Source organism: Callionymus lyra, chromosome 17, assembly GCF_982586985.1.
Source record: "Callionymus lyra chromosome 17, fCalLyr1.hap1.1, whole genome shotgun sequence".
NCBI lineage: Eukaryota > Metazoa > Chordata > Actinopteri > Syngnathiformes > Callionymidae > Callionymus > Callionymus lyra.
The window spans coordinates 17,105,785-17,120,713 of NC_141834.1; the positions used below are offsets into that span (position 1 = coordinate 17,105,785).

General features: G+C 38.2%; 1 protein-coding gene across 1 annotated transcript; it reads left to right on the plus strand.

The window, feature by feature from the left end:
• Window positions 1-221: 221 nt before the first annotated feature.
• On the plus strand, window positions 222-5,683 carry irx4a (iroquois homeobox 4a). Its single transcript, XM_087812634.1, has 5 exons — window positions 222-464; window positions 657-908; window positions 1,943-2,049; window positions 3,719-4,032; window positions 4,789-5,683. Exons 1-5 carry the CDS (start codon window positions 420-422, stop codon window positions 5,445-5,447), a joined length of 1,377 nt encoding a protein of 458 aa, XP_087668760.1. The 5' UTR covers window positions 222-419; the 3' UTR covers window positions 5,448-5,683.
• Window positions 5,684-14,929: the final 9,246 nt, after the last annotated feature.

Here is a 14,929-nt window from a genome sequence, read left to right on the forward strand (position 1 = left end):
TCCAGATGAGGGGAACTTCTGACGTCAGAGTCGCTGCCGTTTAAAACAACCTGCCTCTGCTGCTGACGTCTTTTATACTCGTTTTTTTTACCAGGCAAAATATGTATCTGACACCAGAGTTCTCCCTCCAGCTCCGCGCGCTTCTCCTCACCTTCCCTTCATCCTAATCTTTTTTTTTATTATTGTTTATTTTCCTCTTCATCGTGGCGGAGGTTGTTTTTTTCTTTCTTTTTGCTTTTTCTTTTCTTTTTTTTTTGAGAAGCCCCCCAAATTAAACATGCTACTCTGCTTCGCCCTATAAGCATCCTGGGAGCCTCTTTACCGATCAATCGGTCGCGCACACGCCACAGCTGCAGCCCGCGCGTCCGAGAGACCCTCAGTCTCGCTTCACTCCTGGATACTGGGGGGACCTCTCTACCATGTCATATCCACAATTTGGATATCCATACTCGACCGCGCCACAGGTAAGACCCCCCTTTTTATTTGTATTCATCTTTACGCGTTTTTTTTTTTTTTTGGATGCGCGCATTTTTACGCACGAAAACACTGCGTTCCAAGATGATTTTACGCATCTGGAACTAAAAGTTACCGATACTTTACCACCTTATTTTAATCTTAATAAAGTTTTAAATCAAGTATTTCCCCCCCTTCTTCAGTTCCTGATGACCACCAACTCTCTGACCACTTGCTGCGAGTCCACCGGCAGATCCATAGCCGACTCGGGGGTCGCGGCGTCCGGCCAGACGCCCGTCTACTGCCCGGTGTACGAGTCTCGGCTCCTCGCCACCGCCAGGCATGAGCTGAGCTCGGCGGCCGCCCTGGGGGTCTACGGGAGTCCGTACGCCGGCAGCCAGGGCTACGGGAACTACGTGACTTACGGGACGGACGCCTCGGCTTTCTACTCGCTGGTGAGTCTCTTCATCCTCTTCTTCTTCTTCTTCATCTGGTGCGTCCTGACAGTGATTCATGGAGCAGCTCAGGCTCTTATGAGACACTTGACGAGAGAAACCTGAGAGGAATTCAAAGAGTGTGTCACCGGTTTTTAACTCGGGGATTTATCATTTTGTGACACGTTTGTGTTGGAAAAAAAAGACATTTTAATTCAGAAAAACACAGAAAATAAATGGGATTTATGCTGAAGGTCTCGTGCATACGATGACGTGAAATAATAATATTTTCTTGTATTTACCTCCTTATATTAATCTTAATATCTAAAGGATTTAACGACATTTTTCTAATACATTTCTATCACATATTTTACTTTAAATCATCCCCCAATATTATACAAACAACATCTATTTTCTCACCTTAAACTATACAAATGTTTGTCCCATAAGAACTTGTTTTTTTCTAAACTATTATTAATCTCAATATCTAAAGGATTTAATGTAATTTTTCCAATACATTTCTATCATATCTTTTACTTTAAATCATCCACGAAAATTATATAAACAACATCTATTTTCTCACATTAGACTATAAAATGTTTGTCCCATAAGAACTAAACGCCTTAGCTTTTCCTCTTAAGTCATAAAATAAATGTGTATTAATACAATTGCAAATGTTATTGTTGATTGATTTAAAAGGTTCTATAGCAGCAGAAACATACTGTTTATTTAATAGTTAAAACATGTACTTTAATAGAACATGTAACATGTTTTAAATCCTGATTTGTACAAACATTCTCATGTATATTATATTGAAAATATGTAGCATATTAAAAAGATGAATTTGCACTAACACTGTTTAAAAACTAGCAAATGATTAAAGCAAATAAAAATGAATATACATCATCTTTATCATTGTGTGTATCAGGTTATAAATTGTAGATGTCTCAAGTCATCGTAACTTGTTTTGTGATGTTCCTAATGGTTTTTAAATGTTTTGCTGAAACACATGCATTTTTGAGTGACTTTTCTTTTTTTTTTAATGACGTTTGCAGGGAACATTCGACACGAAAGAGGCCACAGCTTCTGCGCATGCGGGACTTACCCAGGCAACAGCTTACTATCCATACGATCCGACACTGGGACAGTATCAGTACGACAGGTATGTTGTTGTTTTTTTTACTTTAAAACATCACAAATTAATTCAAGTTCCATCAAGAAACATGCACACGGATTGTTAAAAATCGAATTATATTGTATATCAAGGTATATAAATGCCTTATAAGCTTGAGATGTTACCAATATTATCCACCAGAGATATAAATCAGTAGCTTATGAAGTTGACTTTACATAATATTAATTAAAAAATGCTATAAAACACCCTTTATTTTTCTCAAATCTGCAAATAATTGTCTCCATTTGTGCCATCAATGCTGGCTGTAACGTCGTCCTGCTTATGTATTACCTTCAACCCTTGTGTTGTCATTATATAAAAAAAAAGTCAATGCAAAAATGTCAGCGAAAAACACACATTATTGATTCAATAAACGTCCATAAATAAAAGCCCAATGTCAACGGCAGGAGAGAGAAACGAAGGCCTCACTCTATTAGAGGCCCCGGCTTTTCTACCTGAGGGCTCATCATTACACTCAATAAAGCAATTTTACAGTCTATTTTATCTGCGAGTGAACAAACACGGGGCGTTAAAAAAAAAATGAGGGGGAAAAAAAGGTGCAGCGCTGCTCTACTTTGTGATTCCCTTAGCAGTGCTTGACCCGCACTAAGCTATCCGGAGCAATAAAGGCCTCATAAAAGCCTCCCTGGAGAGGACGTTTACAGCTCACTGCTGACTGAAAATCAACACTCTGCATTTTAAATGTTTTTTTTACATCATGTGGGAAGCCGGCCACGTGTGCACGAGGAGAAGTTGCACAGATCGTTGATCTATGGGGTTCAAGGAGGTTAAATAATGGAGGATTAAACGTGGATAATTTAACATATGTATTTGTTGACTTAAAATGAATGAATATGTCAAAGGTATATTTGATTATATATACAAATATATGTATTTAGTTTGCATAATGTTTTTTTATTCCCTTTTTTCCCTTTTATTTTGTGAATGTCCTGCAGTCAACTTGTTTTGCCAGTTAAAATTCATTTAAAGTAAGTTTAAAATAACATATTCCTCCCAAATAAGACACTTATCCAAGGTATCTTAAATTGTCTTGATAAAATATAACTTATTCCTGCACTTTCTCAATATTTCCGCCGGTTAAACCACAAAATATCAATTAGAAAGTTGTGTAATCTCACGGTGGGAGTCGGGGAGGAAGTGGATTGTGAGTTATTATCCTAAAAAATGATTAGTTTGTTTCAAATATCCTGTGGAGTTTGAGGTAATTTCACTCACAACATTGGAAATTCTCCTAATAAAAGTAATATTTATGACACTGCAAACACTAAATACGCTGTTTTTTAGACGTGACTTTGGAAATCTTCTCAAAAGTGACCACTTCCTGTTTCTCCTGATAGCTGTCCATCTTTAAAATACTCTAGTTATCTTTTTCATTTGGGAGAAACTTACAAAAATCTCCAATTTCTTACCTGTCTGATTTAATTTGAAAGACCTTTTGGCTCAGCTCTTCTGTCCAAGAGATGACACCCATAGATGTCTTTTGGCTTTTTGACCAACCAAGAGTGTTTTTGTTCCATCAAAGCTACAACAACGACTTCTAAATGTTTGCAAAATGATTGAGAATTAGAAGAAGAAATGCAGCAGTAAAAAGATAAAAAGACAAAGACGCTGACTCATCATTCTGTCTCTCCACCAGATATGGTACCATGGACGGAGGAACGAGGCGGAAGAACGCCACCCGCGAGACCACCAGCACCCTGAAGGCCTGGCTCCAGGAGCACCGCAAGAACCCGTACCCGACCAAGGGCGAGAAGATCATGCTGGCCATCATCACCAAGATGACCCTGACCCAGGTCTCCACCTGGTTCGCCAACGCCCGGCGGAGGCTGAAGAAGGAGAACAAGATGACGTGGCCGCCCAGGAACAAGGGCTCGGAGGAGAAGAGGTACGACGACGACGACGACGACGGATCCCAGGAGGAGCAGATCAAGAGCGAGAGCAACGATGACGGTCAGTGACAGACGGACGTCGAAACTTTTTTGGGATTATTTTTAGAGCAATCTGTTTCTTTTTAGAGTTATAGACAAAAATGTTTGTTCATTTTAGTGTATGCAACTGTAGCTCAGTTGTCTTCGTCCAAAAAGACTTAAAAACATCGAAATACTCTCGTATTGAAGCCTCGACATGAGGAATTGTCCAGAAAGAAATTAAACATGTTTATATTTTGAACTTGTTTGTGGCAGAAACTCCCAGTATCTTATTTTATCTTAAGGTTAAAGTTAAGGTTAAGGTAGAACTTAACGAGGTCTCCTTCGGGAATTTTTTTTTTTTTCAAATTATCCACAGCAAATACAGCAATTTTTCATAAAAAATAATCGAAATAAAATAAGAACAAGAACAAAGAGAAATAAGAGAAAGAACAAGATGATACAATCTAAGTCTAAAGATAAAGATAAAGATAAAGATAGAACATAGATCAAAGAAAAATAACAAAGGATACACAGATTAACATAGAACAGAACGTTAGACGTTAGGTATGAGGTATTTGGAAGTATTTGGAAGTATTTAGATGTTTTAAAGTTTGTCTTTTTGGACACAAAAAGTGAGGCCTGGTCATGGCCATCCTATGGACAAACATCTTTGTTTATAACTCTAAAAAGGAACAGAAATAATCTGGAAATAATCCCAATTTTCGGTCGAACTAACCCTTTGAAGTATCTTTACTGTCTCATTCTACGATACTCAAGTCCGTGTTCTCCTCTCCAGAGAGCAGGACTCGGGCCAACAAGGACCTCCAGCTGAGCGACCTGGAAGACTTCGACACCCTGGAGTCCGAGAACTCCGAGTGCGAGCTGAAGCACCGGTACCACATGAACACGCACATGACCACCACCAACGACTGCCCCCCGGACCACCTGATCAAAGACCTGAAGATGTCCATCCCGGGGTCCCTGGGCGGGGAGCAGCAGCAGGACTTGAGCAAGAGCTGCCTGAAGACCAGCCCGGACGACTTCCAGTCGGACAGCAGGCAGCAGCAGCAGCAGGCCAAGGTGTGCTACCAGCAGCAGATTTTAGACGGTAAACCCCGGATCTGGTCCCTGGCTCAGACCGCCACCTCCCTCAACCAGACTGAGTACCCCTCCTGCATGCTGAGGAACCAGCTGCCCCCCTCCTCGCTCACCCCGTCCCCCGCCGCTACCTCGCCGGCGTCCGGCCTGGACAACAGGCAAGACTCGCCGGTCACGACCCTGAGGAACTGGGTGGACGGGGTCTTCCACGACCCTTTGTTCAGACACAGCACTCTGAGCCACAACAACGTCTCCTGGAAAGGGTCCGGGCTAGAAGCGGAGAAGAACCCCGGAGCCCTGGACGCCACGAAAGACATGACATTCCCAAAAACGATCAATAAACTCTTTTGTTCATAACCAAAATATCCCCAAAACAAAAAAACAAAAAAAAAGACTCTTTCCAGAGCTCGTCATCGTCCACCATGTTTCTTGAACATCTGCGCTGCAAGTGAAAATATTTTTGCCTTTTTCTATCCAACGCACGCACAAAAATTGAAATGTATGTTTACATGAGAAAAAGGCCTCGAGATGTGTCGACTATTTATTATGATTGTTATTATTTATTTTCGACTTTCATATGCGCATGCAAAAGTGATCGAGGGCAAATTTAGCATCACTATTTATGGAGTTAAAAAAAAAAAAGAGAAAAAAAAAAAAAAGTCACACAAAATGCACAGCTCGAGGAGCCGTTTGTTCACGGGAAAATAAATAAATAAAAGCAGTCGGTTTCCGAAGGATGCTGTCCATGGTGCTGAGTCGAGAGAAGGACTTCGATCCTTACACTTTGAATAAGATTGACGTTCGCTTCCAATCTTAGCATGTTTTTCAAGAGACGCCAAAGCTGACATTTTGAATTTTTCACACAAAATTGATTTCAAAAGTGAAAAACCAAAGATTCATACTTTTATTTTTGGTTTATTTCGATATGATTCAACATTTTAATCATATTTTTGGGTTGTGATTATAAATTAAAACGCCAAAATATAGAAAATAACTAAACAAATAAATAAAAGAAATGACTGTGAAGTAAATTAACTTGCCTGTCTACTCGAATAGTTATGGTAAAAATGCAAAAATAAAAGGCATGTCTACAACAAAAGCAAAAAAAAAGTTCTCTATCCACCTTTTTTCCCAACATTCCACACTCTTTGTTTTTCTTTATTAAGGTTGCAAAACAAATGCAAACTTTGACGCGAGAAAGAGGTCATAAAACTTTAGAAGAGTTGCTGACACAGCGTAACGTGAATGTTTGTAAACAAGTGAGCGCCTGTTGCTACAAAAGCATTGTTTTGTGTTTGCTGTAAGAAGCAAAAAAAATCACAAAATCTATTTTAGATGCCATGAAAACAAGTAAATAATATATGTTTTAGACTTTTTCTGACGTACAGGTCGCCGAAAAATAGTTTATAGTCGATTAAAAATTCTAATAATATAAGAAGTTCTTTAAGATTATACAACAATTACTTTAGTAATAGTCAAGGGGGGAACTTTTTGAATTTTTTTTTTGGTAAATTTGATAGCACATGCCTTAAATTAGTAATTCTTTTCAAGGTATAAATTACCAAACTTAGGCTTCCTATTCCAGGGAAGTAACAAATCCCCCCTCAAAAAAAACAACCATTTTTGAGGTAATTTGTCAATACTGGAGGCTAAGCGTGTTATAAAAATAGTTATTTATCAGGTATTTCAACATCTAAATAAGGTTTTCAAGACTTATTTTTGACAATCTTTGGATCTAAATAAGATAACCAGGTTGGAATCTCGTCATCTGAACTATCCAGCCGATCATGAAGGGTTGAATCCACAAACAATTTTCACATTGTCTGAAGAAAACAGTCATCGCGTGACAGCCCGTAAATGAAGCCCATCAGCCCTCCAGACTCGGGCCCCAAATCAGTATCCAAGATGTGCCTCATTAATTCCCTCTAAACAGGCTGTAATTGGGATGTTCCCAGTCATATTTCATGTCAGCCTATTGATTTCCCCTCCTCGCTGCCCTGATGTTATCGAAACATCTCAACACCCGCCCGAGACGCACCTGTCAAAAGGCCGAGTCGTCGGGCCGGTGCGTCCGATAATGGGATCAAAATAAAGAAAGAATCTCCCCCCCTCAACCCCCCTTTTTCCTTTCGGTGGAGTAATTTGAAGGGAGGACTTTTTGACGCTGATCATCCGGAGGAAAGAGGGGGAAAAAAAAGAGAGACCAGGGAGGCGCTCACGTCGTAGGGAAAGTGAAAAGGGCAAAAGGAGCTGGAATTAGTTGTTGTAGATAAAAGGGCAAAAAGAAAAGAGTCAAGGGTACTTGACAGTAATGACGAAAGTGGAGCCCTCTTGGGACTCGGGCTGTCCTGGGAGAGGGGAGGGAGTGGAGAGAGGGGGTGATGAATTTTAATGTGGGGGTGGGGGGGAAAGAAAAAAAGCACCTCCTTTTATTTGAGATCAACAAAAGGGAGGTTATGGAAGGATGTTTGTTTAGCCGAGCGTTTTAATAAAGAAATCGCCAACAAGTTGATCATCCGCCGGGTGGATGTAATAGAAGGTTTTTATTTGAGGGGAAAGTGACATGGCGGAGGGGGGGGGGGGACGGAGGGATGGGAGGGGAGGAGGAGAGGGGTGACTATAACTAAATCATTCAGCCGTGGCAAATACGAACACACAGAGGGAGCGAGATGGTAAATTAACAGGAGCTTTTTACATAGAGACCAAATACAACTGCAATCAGCGACGCGTTACTTTTCATTAAGCGGCCTTGACAGCGGCGTATAGTCGGGCGCTCGCGAGGCGGCGGAGAACAGGGGGTACCGAGACCCCCCCCCCCCCCGAAATAAACTCTCAAAACACGGAGTCATAAGATAATTCCTTAAGCTCCATTAACAACTCTTAGCCGCAGGAAATGGGCTCCCCCTGAAAACATCTCCAAATCTAAAAGCTTTATCGACCTGGCAAACCTCAGCTGATGGCTTCTCTTTTTTCTTTACCACCCCCCCCCCCACTACCCCACCTACGCTCTGTATTTCCGCCCCCCCGCCCCTCCTTTTATCAACTTAGGGGACAAAAACTGAGGTAATAGACTTTGACACAAGACATTAAAGGGGAAAGGCAGAAGAAAAGGCCGATCTTAAACGTCTTTTAAACGCCAGCAATTACAGGTTAGAAACTTGAATAAGACGTCGGCCTTCGGCGTACGTCTGACGGATGCTACGCTTTGTTAGCCGCACGTCTGTTGCTCTTTTAGCATGTTAGCATTAGCCTAGAGTTTCCAAGAAACTAAAATTAACCAAAAGCTTTAACAATATGAAGCAAAAAGGGATTTTAATTCAGAAAGATATATATCTTGTTTGTGGGTTTCAGCTACAGGCTTTCTTTAGTTAACATGTTCTTTTAGTACTAGTTTGAGTTTCAGTTTGACTCTTAACCAGTGGTCCCTAACCACTAGTCCAAGGCCCACTACCTGGCCTGCGTAACCCCCAAAACAATCCATTTAATTACAGTTGTATCGATTATTAATGTCTGAAAGCGTGTTTTAATTTGAAACAAGATCTGATTTTACCCTGGAGAAACGTTAGCCTGTGGCTCTTGACACCTCGAGATGCTTGTTGAGGTCAAGTTTAGTCGTAAAACAAGTGTATAAACCAGTGAGAATTCTTAAAAAACACCAACCTTTAAGCTTGTTGCAGAGAAATGATTCAGCGTTAAGGTGGGATAAATTTTTCGTGGAACATTTGTTTTGTTTTTTTTGCCGTTTATTCTTTATTTATCCTTTTTTTTAAATCGAAAAGTCGGTACGGTATGAAACACGGCAATTACCTATGAAAGTCCTCACCTATTTGAGAACTAGTTAAGATATATTCACGGAAAAGAAACAATGAACAACTTACTTGACTATTAATTTCTGAGAGGTGTTTCGGTTTTTAAAAAATAGTTGGATTTTTTTCCGGAGAAACTGTAGACGGTGACCCTCGACACATCAAGATGCTTGTTACAGTTAAATTTACTATAGAAACTAGTGAGTATTTGTAAAACGAAAACTTTTTTAAAACTAAAAATTGGGCCATCTTGTTGAGGAGAAACATCCCCACTTTATTCATGCAACATTTGTTTTGTTTTTTGCTTTATTAATGCTATTTTGAATCAAAAAGTCAGCCAAAAATGATCTATGGAACTTGTCAACATCACTGTCATTGATGCAAACTTTACATTACCTTAATAACCATTAGATGTAGAAACTTCCTAGCTTGAGAAAACGATGTTGGCGATAAAAAAAACAAAAAACACTTGAATTCTAAGCTAACTCTAATTCATGAAAGCTCCTCGATCAAATGAAATTACCTCGCAGTTCTTCTTGATCTCTCAACAACACTTGGTACCCGACATTGTTGGACGGTTCTCAGGAGATCTGCTGCCTTCACGGGTTCAATCCCAGGTGACTGTTATTTAAATCACACAGGTTTGTGCACTGAACCGAAAAGAAGCCAGATATCGACATGCATCAACCAACTATCGTATTGAATCTGTCGCCGCGAGATTTGATCGAAAACACTGACGGAAAATAGTTAGTTAGTTAGTTCCTAATTATTTATATAGCAGGTATATTTTAGCTCTGGTATCTCTATTTGTCTGGTAATTGTTCATAACGCAGTAGGAAGTTCAAGTTGTTTTTCCAGTTTCACTTTCATTCCTCGCTTTTTTAGACACGTTATGACCAAACAGTGTTTTATTTTACGGGGACATAATTTAACCACAACGATAATAAATACATTTAGAACATTAAAACCTTTAAAAATGTTTGGGAGACTAACAGAATTAACAATATTTTATAAATTCATACATATATTTCTTACATATTCCTATGACTACATGAGCTGACTCTGAGCTCTGGTTTTTATTATATTTTATTATATATATATATATATATATTTATTTGTCTTGTATTTTCTCTCAAAAATACAGATTATTTTTTAAAAATACAAAAAACATTATTTATTAAATTCGAATAAAAAAAACGAAAAAATTAAAGCAGCATAGATCAGACTCGACTGAATTTTGACTTTCAAATATTTATTTAAATAAATATTTAAAATAAATAATATAATATATATATATATAATTTAAGTTCAGGGTTTGCTAAAGGTATCATTGTCTTCTTCTTTTTTTAACCTGGCAGTAATATTAAAATAAAATAAGCCTGAAAAACATTTTTCTTTTTCAATAAGAAATTACATTTTCCATCCATTTTATTTCCCCTTTTTAATTGACTTAAATATATTTTGATTTTTAAGTTATATTCTTTCTAACTTCATTACATTTGTTGACCAGACACATTACAAATAAATTAAATTAAAGGAAAATTGGTTCCTCGTTTCCCCCAAATATCCAGATAAGTTGAAGCGTTTCTTCATAGCTTCAGTTCCTCTCTTCACTTCCACGTCAACAACTGTTTATTCTGGAGCCACAAAAGCTTTTTTTTTCTTTCTTTGAAAGCCACTACAATCAGCAGTCTGCTGCCTCCCCAGAGAGCGGCGAGTCTGGGGCGGGTTAATACCACCGTGACCCTGAGCCATAAATATATTTACACATCATTACACAATCGCCGACACCACTTCACACGGGGAGGGATCGCGCGCAACATATATACGGGAATATTTAATCACCGATTTGTGTCAATACGGCTTGATTTATGAATCGATGCTGAGACCTTTTGTTGGGTAAAGAAGGTTGAGGAAGAATTTAAATTCATGGTAAAGAATAAAGAAAACAGCCGGCGGATATGTGATCGCAGGACTTGCTTAAATTACATCTAAATGTCATTTGATGTAAATCAGAAGTAAATTAATGTGTTATTGATAGAATGAAAGAATGTTGAGAGGAATGCTGTGTGTGTGTGTGTGTGTAGGTGTGTGTGTGTGTGTGTGTGTGTGTGTGTGTGTGTGTGTGTGTGTGTGTGTCACCCCGGCTGCCAGAAAGACATGTCCTGGATGTGCCTTTAGGCCCCAGTGACTGGCCTCTATCAGCCTCTTGCTGCCGTCACCTCCCCGCAGTCATTCCACAGGTCAAGAGGTTCGAGGCGACGTGGGGGGGGGGGCGTCTGCCTTTCACCTTCTTAACCGCGATCTGTGGGTTCGGACCGGGTGACTGAACCGAAGTGTGTGGGGTTTTTTTTGGAAAAATGCATCCGAGTCGTAGTAGGAATAGGAACATTCCGAGGAACACCTTCTTAAGAGGATGGAGCTCTTCTTTCCTCACCTCCATACGCCTCTTGAAACACCATATCATCAACAAACATCATTGTCCGTGAAGCAGAAAGGCCACGTATAAAACATTGTTATTCAAAAATGGACCAATAAAATCTCAAATCTTAATTAAAATAAGAGAAATTATACACTTATTAAAAATATATATATATATATAAATAAATATACAATTTTATAGTCATTATGTATAGCTTAAAAATGCATCCAAGACAAAGAGGAACAGAACATTTTTCTCCGAGTAAAAACTTCTTAAAAGTATAGATCTCTTCTTTCCACACCTTCTTACTCAACCACCATATAACCCTCCTGAAACACCATACCATCAACAAACATCATTGTCTGTGAAGTAATTTAGTAAAAAATCATTTAACATTTTTATTAAATAATGGATCTATAAAATCTTGAATCTCAATAAATAAATTTAAAATATATATATAGAAAATGTTCTGCCAAGCAAAAACTTCTTAAAAGGATAGATCTCTTCTTTCTACAAGAACTCTTTAGAAACCTCTTGAAAAAAACATATCATCAACAAACATCATTGTCCACGAATTGAAAAAACAACAAATAATACATTTCTTTTTAGAAAATGGAACTGTGAAAATCTTAAATCTTGATTGAAAAATGAAATTACACACTAGTTACAACAATATACTGTACATACATAAATAAATATACTATTGAATAGTCATTATGTATATCTTAAAAAATGTATCAAAGGCAAACAGGAATCGGAAATTGTCCATGAAGTATAAAAGCATAAATATAAATATATTTTATAATAAAAACCACTTATAAACACTTAAAATATACAGTATATTAAAATAAACATATAATATTAAACCTAAAAATACATCAAAGGAAAAGAGGTATAGGAAAGTTGAATTCCAATTAAAAACTTTTTTTTAACCCTTTTGTTATCTCAAGGTCAAGATGGTCCGAAAGGCGCGAAAAACAAATGTGTTTGTGGTGTCCCTTGTGTACTTTGGGTCATCTTGACCCAGAGACAAAGGTGACTCACATTTTTCGGGTGTCCGTCAGTCAACTGTTACCCGGACCAGTAGAAGAAAACCAGGAGGACAAACACTTCAGCAGTTAATCTCAGGCTCTCCAGATGTCAGAGAGGAGGTCAAGGGGTTGAGTTCAGGGGTCGTCACAACACACTTCATCTCTGTCTGACGACTTCAGCCCCAAGCAGATAACTTTTCCCTTCAAGTGCTGTTTTTCTCTTTCTTTATCCTCCGTGAATTAAAGAGCGACTTCTTATGTTCACGGAGGATATTTCCGCCTGTGAAGAAGAAAATTCAACGGTAAGAAAAATCCCTCCAGAAGCTCAGACAGAAGGAAAAACGCTGATGTTTTAAAAAACAGAGGCTGATTGTTCCTGTAGCAGAGGCAGAGAGATGTAAAAGTAATTGCTAAAGGTCAAAAGAGACTGTGTTTTACCAACACTTTTGTGTTTATCATTCCCGACAGATCAATACCATATTGTTGTTTTTAAAGAACAAAAGCCAGCGGAGACTTAACACTGACCTTTGCTTCCATTTCTCCATCCTGGCTGCAGGTCCAACCCGACATACAAATGAGCCTCGGCTGAGAAAAAAAATGTTCTTCCGTGGAAACACTTTTGTAAGAAGTCTATTGTTCAGATAAAGTAGATAATTGATCATTAAACAGGTTAAACAAGACATTAATTATCGCTTGATCATCTTCTAGAGTCACACATTTACCTCCCTTATTTACTACATCAGTGATTTTCATTGGTTCTCTATTCTCCGGGCCTATGGAAGCCAAGTGAGGATTTATTCCATATCCTTGATATCACATGTCATTAACAAACACTAGTTAACTAGTTGGTTCCAAAAACTCTGACATGTCAACTTGTTAAAACCTAAATTAAGCTCACTAGTGAACCAGTAATGCAGTTTTCCATTACTAGTGAAGGTTTAAAAACCTACTTCTGGACTAGTGAAGGCCGAAACGATCACCAGTTAACTAGTTCAAGCGGTTTAAGCTGCCCTTACTAGTAAACTAAGCTCACTAGTGAACCAGTAATGCAGTTTTCCATTACTAGTGAAGGTTTAAAAAAATACTAGTAGACTAGTGAAGGCTGAAACAATCACCAGTTAACTAGTTCAAGCTGTTTAAGCTGCCCTTACTAGTAAACTAAGCTCACTAGTGAACCAGTAATGCAGTTTTCCATTACTAGTGAAGGTTTAAAAAAATACTAGTAGACTAGTGAAGGCCGAAACAATCACCAGTTAACTAGTTCAAGCGGTTTAAGCTGCCCTTACTAGTAAACTAGTTTGATACAATATGTTTACCAGTGGACTAGTGACAGTAATGCAGTTACTAGTTTACTACTACTAGTAATCTAGTGGGCAAGACAGGGTTTACTAGTTAACTAGTGAAAAGCATAATGCACACTAGTTAACTGGTTACAAAATAGAAACCTATCGGAAGAGCATTAACTGAGGATTACTAGTGAACCTGTTGCCTCATAAAATTCAGCATGGAAACGTGAGAGTTTAATTTACTGTATATATGTTAACCAATAAAAAAAACAGAACTCACTAGTTAACTAGTTAGAGTACATTGTGACTTTGACATGTATACATGTAAGACTTGTACATGTCAACTAGTGAGAGCCACCCTTTCTGATTTCACAAGGTATTGTGTATGTGTCAATGTCTTTCTAGTAAACTAGTTGTGTTTCTCTCAAAATACCATATAATTAACAAACATCATTGTCAATGAAGCCCAAAAGAAACTTATTGAAAATAATATATATATTAAAACTATTCATGTGTCTAGTCTTTTTGATCTGTGAAGGCTTGAATCTCAAAATAAAAAACATGTTTCGAAAAAATACTGATACAAATAATAAAAGTATATTTATACAGACACAAATACTTGCTCATACCTCAATATAAAGGGAGCCATGGTCGATTTATCATACATTTATTTTGTTGGTTTTGCAGTTTGCTTTTACTTTCACAGTTTGTAACAACAACGCGCAATCTACACAGAAAAAAAACATTTTCATATTCTTTACGATACATGCTAAGATTTTTTAAATGCATGATTTAAATAATACTCATGTTTTGGTGGCAAAAAGTTTCACTTGTATATTTTAATCAATAATAGCTGAAGTGTCATGTCGGATTTTACTACGGCGCCTGTTGCTCTGACAGCAGCTGCAGCTCATCATGCAATCGCCACCTCGGCAGCAGAGCTTAAATCTCTCCTGCAGCAACAGGCGCTAGATTATAATCGTCACTCCTATGTACTTTCTCTACACTCTCCTCTTGGATTACTGTTCTTTCTTGTTTGTTTTTTTTCATCACCGCTCTCTTTGTTTTTTCAGTCTCCTCCTGTTTTCAAACAATTTCCCAGAGGGATCAATACAGTTTTATTTTTTCTTATCTTGTCTTTTTCTCCGCCGAGTGCTTTTTCTTTTTTTTTCTATGGACTATTGTGATTTAACATTTTTGGATTCTTTCCGTTTTTGTCTGGTTTTTGGGTTTTTCGCATCTGCACTTGTGTCCAGCTCTAGTCAAAACCTCACATGACATACTAATAGTACTT